The sequence below is a fragment of the Marmota marmota genome, unplaced genomic scaffold (assembly GCF_001458135.2).
Source record: "Marmota marmota marmota unplaced genomic scaffold, marMar, whole genome shotgun sequence".
Taxonomy (NCBI): domain Eukaryota; kingdom Metazoa; phylum Chordata; class Mammalia; order Rodentia; family Sciuridae; genus Marmota; species Marmota marmota.
Window position 1 is genome coordinate 4,541,393 of NW_026000102.1, and position 10,683 is coordinate 4,552,075.

General features: G+C 42.1%; 1 protein-coding gene across 18 annotated transcripts in view; it reads right to left on the reverse strand.

The window, feature by feature from the left end:
* Camta1 (calmodulin binding transcription activator 1) overlaps positions 1-10,683 on the reverse strand; it is a 744,390-nt gene that overhangs the window by 733,571 nt on the left and 136 nt on the right. For 6 of the 18 annotated variants that reach the window (XM_048783683.1, XM_048783673.1, XM_048783676.1 and 3 more), the window contains exon 1: positions 9,386-9,875. In XM_048783683.1, coding sequence (XP_048639640.1) covers positions 9,386-9,505 — 120 coding nt within the window. In that variant the 5' untranslated portion in view covers positions 9,506-9,875. The other 12 variants (XM_048783679.1, XM_048783680.1, XM_048783677.1 and 9 more) reach the window with 6 other exon arrangements.

Consider the following 10,683-nt stretch of genomic DNA (forward strand, 5'->3'; position numbering starts at 1 on the left):
CTGTGCACGCTTGTAATCCTAGTGGCTTGGGAGACAGAGGCAGGAGGATCGGGAGTTCAAAGCCAGCCTCAGCAACTTATCAAGGCCCTAAGCAACTCAGTGAGACCCCATCCCTAAATAAAATATTTTTTAAAAGGGCTGGGGATGTGGTTCGGTGGTAAAGCACCCCTGAGTTCAGCCCATGATACCTGGGAAAGCATCTGGATCCAAGGATCCTCCCTCTGAACTATGGACTACCCTCAGAGAATGGGATGATAGCATGCAAAGAGGCTGATGTGACATCAGCAGAACTTGCCTTCCTCCGACATCTACAGTCTCCAACAGCCCACTGCAACACAAAGGCAACATTCTCATACTCATACAGATTCTAAACTGAAACTTTTAGTTTATGGTGCTAGGCCAAGTGTGTGTAATCCCTGTAATCCCAGTGACTCACTCCAGAGGATGAGGCAGGAGGGTTGCAAGTTGAGACCAGCCTCAGCAACTTAGCAAGATCCTGTCTCAAAATAAAAATTAAAAAGGGCTAGAGATATAGCTCAGTTGCTAAGTGCCCCTGGGTTCGATCCCCAGTACCAAAAACAAAAGTTTTATGGTGTTTAAAAAAAATCTTATACTCAAGAAGATATTTTCTGATATCCTATTACCAAAAGCAGACAGCAAAAGAGGAAGCATTTTTCAAGATATCTTAACCATGGTCCCAGTCAAAATTTATGCTCAGTGAGACACGCTAATGAACAGCTTCATAAAAAAAGGATCTTCATACCCAAATTCAAAGTCTGATGACAAGTAAATCAGTGGTAAAATGTTCCAAATAACAAACAGGAAAAAGTAAGCATGAAAATAGTATCTATAACAAAAATATCGTGGACAAAATCAAGCATGCTTTCTTATAGCAGTGGTATAATAAAGTTTAACAGTTAATTTAACTAGGAAAGCAACTCACATAAGTTGAGAGTAAAATCTAGTAAGTCATCCTAACCTCAAAACCTCCAGGCTCTCACAACACATTAGCCAAAGCACAAGAAAAGTGGAAAGGGAATGGCTGCTTTTGAAGAAGATCTCCTGTGCTGAGCAGTGAGTGAGGGTCTTGCACAGGACCACAAACTGAGCATCGCTGTCACTAGATGCCTGTCTGTAATACTGTGGTAACTCAGCCACAGAGGGAGGAGGCAGCCCCAAGTATCTGTAGAGCTGAAGTGGTCCATCCCAGTTCCCCAGTTCACTGTGGAGAAGTCCAGGCAAACCAGCCTCTCAGGACAACAGGGCAGACTGGAAAGGCACAAGCTTTCAAGTCAGAGAGATGTGGGCTTGCACCCTCCCTCATCTGTGGAAGTCCTGGGCTCTACTTGGCCAAGTCTTGCACTGGCCCATGCATTAGTCCATCAGAAAGCCTCTAGCAGCAAGGCTAGGCAGCCCTCTGAGTGCCTCTAGAGCAGCCTGTGTTTCTCTCCTTATTATAATTCTTTCCATTTGGTCTAAAATTATGAAAGGAGAACCTGCCACATGCCAGACACTGTTCTGGGAACTGGGATCCAGCAGTCAACAAGACAAGCAAGGGGCCTGCCCACCATAGATGCATGTCAGAGGAGCAAGGCAGACAGTAAGTGGGATACTTTCTAATAGGGATAAATGTTACAAAGGAAACAGAAGAGTGATGTGCTACTATGAGAACTCAGTGGAACTTTTTTTGTTGTTCCTAAATGTACATCCATGGTGGGGTAAAGGAAATGCTTGATTAGAAGATCAAGAAACCTGAATTTCATCATTAAACAAATCAACAATTCTCAGCCTCAGCCAGTCATCTAGGGAGATTTTTTTTTTTTTTTTTTTTTTAATTCTGATGCCCAGACTGCAATCCTGACCAGTTAGGGCAGAATGTCTGGGGAGTGGACCCCAGCATTAATAGTTCCCAAGTGATCCCAAGATGTGAAATAAACAGTTGTGTGGCTCTGGGCAACTATGACTTTCCTGGTTTTCTCAAGAGTCAAATGGGAGGTTGACTTGAGCAGGGCTTCTCCAACTTTATGTGCATGCAGGTCATCTGAGGATCCTGTTTAAATGCGGGTTCTGATTCACAGGTCTGTGTGGGGCCTGAGAGTCTGTCTCTAAAAAGCCCCAGGTGATGCCGATGCCGTGATTCATGGACACACCTTGAGTATCAGGAACCAGATGATCAACCTAAAAAATCAGGAATTAGATAAATGGTCTAAAAAAAGATCCTTCCAGTCCTGACATTCCTTAACTGCATAATTCTATGAATTTTCAATAGGTTAAAAAGTACTTTTGTCGGCTAATACAGACTATAATACAAAACTACACTAAAATATCCAAGCAAGATAAATTAAGAAATACCATAGAAATAGTTAACTCAATTAAGTATAGCACCCAGTATCTGCTAGAAGTACCCAAAGGGAGATGCAGAACACTAAAAACTATATTTCCAGCTTTCAGAAAGTACACTATCTAGTGGAGGAGACAACAATGAAAATGGAGTAATGAAAAAATAATGCATGGCACATTAAAGGCTAAAATGAGGGGCAGATGGTGGCAGTGTGGAAATGAAGTAACTGTTAATATGCTAAGGACAAACTCTTTGAAGGCAGGGGCTATGTTTTACTCATTTTGTCTCTCTTCAGGTCAGGATGTTACACTCAGGCACTTTCATTACATATGTACATAGTTTTTGGATGATGAATTACTAAAACAAAACGCTATATAATAAGAAGTGATAACAGTCTTTGGAATAGAAGAAGTATCATGATGAAAACTGTATTTACAGTTCTTTGAAATAAGGTCTGAGGATGTTTAAGTCTCCACAGAGTACCTTTAAAGCTAACTAAGAATCCACATAGCTTATTAAATCAAAGACAGAGAGAGGCCATACTGAGTGCAATAAACCACTGTACCAATTACAAGTGATGCATTAAACATTTTTTGTCACTCTATCCTGACTTAGATTGATTCATGAAGTGCACAGCCACTGCACATAGCATTACATACAAATAATCAAGGCAGAATCTGAAATCCTTCACCCCTTTAGTAAACTCACCAGCCTTAGGCAGCATTCTAGGAGTGGTGTCTACATTAGTCAGGCAGCCTAACTCTAGAACAAACTGTATGATGGTGCAAATACCATAAATATTTAGTTCTAGCCTGTGTGAAGTCCAAAACAGATGTCCCCAATCAGCAGACAGCTCTCCTCTAAGCAGTGGCTCTGGCATCTGAGTTGCTAGGGGACTTTCTAGATCCATGACTCCTCTGCACTGAGCCAGATGAGAAAAAGGCACAAACCTGTGCACAAAGACTCTGGAAATAGGCCTGGAAGTGGCACACTTCTCTGTTCTCACTCCACTGAAGAGAATTGGGCCACAAAGCCACACCTAATGCAAGGGATGCTCGGAAATGCCTAGGAAGAGGAAGCAGGTTTGGGGACCAGCTAGCAGTCTCTACCCACTGCCATCTGTAAACTGTCTTTTACTTACAGAAAAGTCACTCCTTCCAGAAATGTTGAGTGCCAACCTACAACTCCACCTTAACTCCCAAGGCCATTCAGCATCTAGTTTTTGATCTATGATAAATCTTTTTCTAACAAACTCAAAATCAGACTCTACCAAGGGCATCCTGAAGGCATGTCTGGCTTGTTCATCCCAGTGTCTCCAGTACTTAATTCAACATCTGGCATATAACAGGAGCTCAAATGTTTGTTGAACTTATGAAACAGTAACCCCATCCCAGCCTTGGGCTTTACCAAAGGTCTCCTTTTTTCTTTAGGCACTGCTCTCCCTCAACTAACACTACCCGAGTTGCCTCCTAGCTCTGGTACCCTGGACAACAGTTCTGAGGTGCTGAGCCTAAGTGTTCCTGCCACAGAGACAGGAGCAAATGACTGACAGCAAGATAGAAGCCAAGGAGTCTTGGTTTAGTCATGCTATAATTTTTTTTTTTCTTTAAAAAGAATAACAAGATCCCTTTTCTTATTCAGGAAATAAGGGAATAGGACCAAAGCTATTTTAGACCCAGTTAAGGAAACTGAAATGGGGGATAGGCAATAGTGTTCAAGATACTAATGACTAATATAAAACTTCTTGATTGCGCACACACCTGCTAAATACAACAGCACAAGATCTGTCAAAAGACATGCTTTGGGGATACTCCATAAAACTGGGTTAATAACATCTGAGACAGAATAACCAACAAGTACCCCTAAGCAGCTTTATCCTTTTCCTGAATCACAAAAGGTCAATGGGAATATATATATATACCTAGTACAATACAAAAATATTTTGTGCTCATTATCTTTCCAAAAGTGCTGCCATACCATAATAACCTCACAACACTCCTGTGGGATAAAGTCAAAATGAAGGCAAGACACATACATTAAAAGGATAAGGTCCAGGTCCAGTAGGTAGTGCTACCTCCTCCTGGGGTGGGCAAAATTAAATAGTGAAATGGGAACCTCTAAGAAACTGGGGCCATTTTGGGCTTTTAAACTGAGTTCCACACCTAGATTCGAGTCCAAAAGCAAACAAGTAACTAGAACAGACCACAGAGCAGCTGCCAGTTTAAGCTCATAGGAACTAGTTCTAGAATACAGCAGCATGATTTACTGTCTGAGAAATCAAATCAATTGATTCACTACTACCAGATGTTCATGTAAAGTGTATTTAAAGTTATTTCAGAATTTTTTTTAAAAAATCTTTCCAGATATGAATCACAATCTCATTAGAATTCTCATAAATTTAATTTGGTCAGGAAGCCAGTATACTCAACAGTCTGAAAATAATAAAAGAGCACTTAATAAATGTCCCCATTTATACAAATACACATATTCCAATAGAACATATTCAGGAAAAAAAACTATTGAAAAAAAAACTATTCAAGATTTTAAATTACATTGTTTTAGCAAGACTTATCGTTACTAGTACTAATAACAACAATATTTTTAATACCTCAGAAATAGAGAATAATCAAATATCAGCAGAATCAACCCAACATATTAGGCCTCTATCTAAATTATATACACATAAAGCATTTTCGAATATAAAATCTAATTTTCATCCTAAAAGGTGGAAAAAGACATTAAACCTATTCCAGAAAGGGGGATGCCAAGGCACAGCTGGGGCACTTGGCCAGGGCAGCAAGCCAGGAAGGAACAGGTCTCCAGACCTGGCTCCCCACACCATCAGGGACTGTTTCTACAAGAACACAGCTCACTCCCTCAGAAGACAGGAATGCTCCTCCACAAAGAAAGCATCCAAAATTTAGGGCAGAGAAAAGAAACAGGCAGCTCTGACAGAAAGACAAAGCAATGAACACATGGAGGAAAAGAGTGCAGCACGCAGTAAGCTAAGCTGGGCAGTGGGCGCCCTAAAGGTAAGGGGCTTGGGAACAGAGCCTGCTGTACAGGCCCAGCTGATGATCTTGTCTCAAGATTTCTGTGCTTCCCAAATAGTTTCTGTTCCATGCACCAGACCAACTATCACCTACCACTTCTGCCCACAACATCAGAATCTCATCAAAGGAGAGAACTAACACTGTTCCTCACAGCAGAGCAATGGGTCTATGCCAAGAAGATGACAGCCGTGCTCCCCCTGAATGGAACACAGCTATGTGGGAGTCTCGCTCAGTCTGCACAGCCAGGACCAGGAAGGAAGCCAAGACATATTCCAAAGGCCAGAAGAGGTTGTCACAAAGTCCACGCACATCAGCTCACCCACTGTCCTGAGAATAAGAGCTCCAACCCACGTTCCTAGTTTGGTTACTACTACACTGCTCACAATTCTAACAAGCTTAATTATCAGGCTGCCAAGCCCAGAGATCAGAGGAAAGAAATCAGAAGAGGAAGATAGCTAACAATTGACACATAGGCAAACACAAAAGAATGACAAGGGACAGCAAGGAGAGACTTTCTATTTAAACATTAAAAAGGACACAAGGAGGGCTGGGGTTGTGGCTCAGTGGTAGAGTGTTCCTCTCACATGTGAGAGGCCCTGGGTTCGATCTTCAGCACCTCATAAAGATAAATAAAGGTATTGTGTCCATCTACAATTAAAATATATTTTTTTTAAAAAAAAAAAAAAAAGGACACAAGGACTTGAAAGGTGCTAGCAGTCTGGGACTGTTTGTCATAAAAGCAAATACTCCACTCAAAAGGCCCCCAAAGTATCACAGTATTAAGTAAAGCCCAATTCAGTAACTTAATATACACTTTGAAAGGCCAGGAACCTTCTGGTGACTAATTCTACTTTAACAAAATAGATGGGTTTATTAATGGCAGTTATAAGATACTGTGTTAATTTGTCTAAAGGAGGGAAGTCACAAAAGGCAACTGTGCCCTTGTTTGGGGATGAAGGTAGAGGGCAGAAGGCTGCCAGTGAAGGGTCAACCACATGACACAGTTTAACTTTTCCCTGAAACTTCACTTCCAAATCTTCCCTCATGAGATGAGAACTCTCATCCTTCCATCTGCATCCCATAGGACCTCCATCTGAAGAACTGCCCTAATGCCTCCTGGTCCCATCATCCCTTCCTATTGTGGTGGACAAACTTCATGATGTACCTATCACGATCCCCACCTTGTGAGGATATTGCCTCTGTGCAGTCCTCTACCCCTTGAGGGTGGCTGGGTCTGGAGATTGCTTCTCACCAGCTCACAAGAGCTACAGCAATATGGGGCTGTCACTTCTGTGACTGGACAGCACAGACTATGACTTCTATCTAACTAGCTGACTCTCCCTCAATGGCTCTGTGAGAAGCAGCGATGTGGGAGAGGCCCACAGGAACTGAGGGTGACCTCTGGCCTGCAGCCAGAGAAGCCAAGGCCTTAGTCCAATAGCCCACAAAGCAGTGAATCCCTCCCCAGCTGAGCTTTCCCATGACAGCAGCTTTCAGAGGCAAGGGTACCCCGATGCTGAAGCCCATGGAGCCCTGAGGCTGCAGCCTTAGCCATACCCTTCTGAAATAATAAAGCTGTACTATTTTTAAGGTGAACAATTTTAAGACACTTACTTACGTTTATGGTCATTTGTTACAGCACCAATAGGTAATTTATACACACACAGCCCACCAGGCCCCCTGATTTTGTTTCTTAACTTCAACTTGATCAATCATTTCCACCAGTGATCTGCATATATCATCAAAATTTCTGAAAGAATCATCTATCCTATCTCTATGCCTTTATTCTCTCAACTCACTGTCAAACTGACAAAACCAATTCCTTTTCCTTAGTCTTCTGTCTACTTTATCTCTTGGCAGCATTACGACTAATGCCCCATCCCCACACTCTGCATCCCGCTGTATATTCTTATTTGCTTACCACTCTGCCCATTCTTTCTCAGCCTCTATTTATCCTCAACCTCTGGTCACATCTAAATCTAAGAATCCACCACGTTTCTGCCCCTAAGCCCCTTCTCTTCTCCCATGGCCATCTCACTCACTCCAAAGAGTTCTTCTAATGCTTTTGAAATGAATGACTGATTCACTTATTCAAACACAAGACTTTGTTATGGACACAGTGACCCAATCATGAGCCAGCAAAACAAAGCCACTGCTTTCATGAAGCTTACTCCCACCAGGGCATGCTGGCACATTTGTCTGCCCCTCCAAATGGACCCACTGCCCTTTTCCACTCTGCCCTTGCCCAGGGGGCCAATCTCACAGACCTTAGCACCAGGGTTCCCTTGCCCTCTGAGAATATCAAGGAGAAAAAGGAGACAGGTTGATACAAATGACTCCCTAGTCCTTGACCCACATTTCCAATGTCATGTTGTACATACATTTTCTGAAGCTACCCATTCACATCTAAAACAGAACAAGATACTTTTTCATATAGTCTGTCCAAAATATCTCTCCTGTGTTCCCTAATTCACGTTTGGTCTCACCAAACTCCCAGTTCTTGGAATTTAAAATCTAGGAGTCATCATCCCACAAGGCCCACATTCAATCACTTACAAATTGTGCGTTTGAGAGAGGAACAAACACATACACAACTCAGTCACACTAGCTCTTTCTTCAGCCTGACACCACACAGAACTCTTGCCAGGAGTGACTTTCTCCGGACTCTAGTGCTTCCTGTTCACTCATTCACTCACTCAGCCAATATATACTTACTACGCCCAGGTCCTTCAGTGTCTGACCTCTCAAAATGAATGCCTAACTGAGGAAGAAACAGAAGCAAGCAACTCCAAAAGGAACTAAAATGTTATGACCAGGAAACCCAGAGTGCTCTGGTAAAAAAGGAAGGGTGCCCAATCCAGTCTGGAAAGAAGTAAAGCCAAGGAGCATCATCAAGAGCACGTGTGAGCTTAGTATCTGTGTTCTGAAGGAAGGCTACCGCCCACATTAAGCAACAGCAGTGTGCAAGGCCTGCAACCACGAAGAAGTAGGAGACCCTGACACAATCAGACACTAAAAAACAGCATGCTGTGTGTGGGGCCAAGTTGTGTGTGTGTGGAATGGAGGAAGCTTAAGAGGCAAGCTGGTGGCCCAAGCAGCACCTTGAAGGAGAATCAGCTTTATCCCATCAGTGGATTAAAAAAAAAAAAAGTAAAAAAAGTTCTGAGAGCCTCTCTCTGAGCAGATGACAAGCAGTTCCTCAGGCGGCCTTCACAGGCCTGCACCTGGGCCTACCTGCTCTTCCAGGCCTATCCTTCCATCAAGCTCTTTGCACTCTAGCTGCCCCAAGCCCTTTCCTGGCATTTCCTTTGCTCCGTTTCCTCCTGGAATTTCTCCTCCAACTGTCAATGTTACCAAGTCAAATTCCACCTCCTCCAAGAAGACTTCCCAGCTCTTCTGAGCACCTCACACCAGCAGTCTGAGCTGCCTCAGTCAGATACAGCCACACCAGCCCCACTTCTGCCCAACAAGCTTCTGGATTAATTTCAGATGAAGTAATGAAGTGAATCCTGACATCAATGACTAGGGAAAATGTTCAGAAAAATATTGTTTGCCAGTGCTGCATTTCTAAGTAGCCAATCCTAGAAGCTCACAAAGAAATAACTGTTTCTGAATTATAAGAAAACAACCAATCAAAAGCCCTAGATTCCTGCATGTTTTCATGTGAGTATCTCTAAATAAAAATAGCTAGTAAGTAAGCAAGCTCAGAAAGATCAGATAACCGCTCAGTCACAAGGCACTTAAGGGGCAGAGTAAAAGACCATAGCCAGGTCTTCAGACACTCTTTCCCAAAAGCTGTACACAGCCAGAATGGACCCAACCATCTCCACACATCTCATCAACCAGCTCACTCAATCACCTGGAATTTCCTTCCCTAATTCTTCCCTCAAGTAATCCCCATGTTCCTCCACAGTTGTGCTCACAAAGCCCCCAACCTCTCACTCAGTGAGTCAATCCCATGGTAATGCACCACACTGCCTTCACACCTCACCTTCGGGACATCACATCCAGCTGTTATCTCACATGGCATCCTGATTAAGGTGGGTCTCCCCATTAGCTCCATGAGGACAGGGGCTGACTCAGTCCTTCCATGCCTGGCACAAATAGGCATTTTGTTATTATTTGTTGAGTACACAAAAACTCAAAAACACAATAATAACTGATGTTCACATGGTGCGTTCTGATACCTCCAACAATAAGAACTGAATGAATTTCAACATCACAATTTTAACATATTCTGACTCTTTGATAATTAAATATCCATACATGTAATCTGCTAATTTTCTTAGCAGAATGTGTCTTAACCAAAACAGTCTATCTTTTTCTACACAGGCATGGCATCAGCAAACTATCACATCAAAAGAACACAAACATCAAGAAGTCACCCTATGATACTGGCACAAAAACAGACATGAAGACCAATAGAACAGAAGACACAGAGACAAACCCACATAAATACAATTATCTCATACTAGAAAAAGGCACCATAAACGTTGGAAAAAAAAAAAAATCGCCTCTTCAACAAATGGTGTTGGGAAAACTGGAAATCCATATATAGTACAATGAAATTGAACCTCTCTCTCTCACCCTGCACAAAACTCAACTCAAAATGGATCAAGAACCTAGGCATTAGCCAAGAGACTCTTCACCTACTAGAAGAAAAAGTAGGCCCAAATCTCCATCATGTTGGCTTAGGAACCAAATTCCTCAACAAGGCTCCTAAAGTGCAAAAAGTAAAATCAAGAATCAATAATTGGGAAAGTGTCAAATTAAAAAGCTTTCTCACAGCAAAAGAAACAATCAAGAATGTGATTAAGAATGTGAGAGCCTACAGAATGGGAGAAAATCTTTGCCACCTGCACCTCAAATAGAGAACTGATCTCCAGAACACACAAAGAACTCAAAAAACTTCACACAAAAATAAATAAATAACCCAGTTGATAATTGGGCAAAGAAACTGAACAGGCACTTCAGAGAAGAAATACAAATGGTCAACAAATATATGAAAATGTATTCAGCATCTCTAGCAACTAGAGAAATGCAAATTAAAACCAGACTTGAAGTTACATCTCACTCCAGTCAGAATGGCAACTATCAAGAATACAAATAGGGCTGGGGATGTGGCTCAAGCTGTAACATGCTCGCCTGGCTTGCACGGGGTGCTGAGTTCGATCTTCAGCACCACATAAAAATAAAGATGTTGGGTCCACTGAAGACTGAAAAATAAATATTAAAAAAAATTCTCTCTCTCTTCTCTCTCTCTCTAAAAAAAAAAAAAAAAAAAAAAAA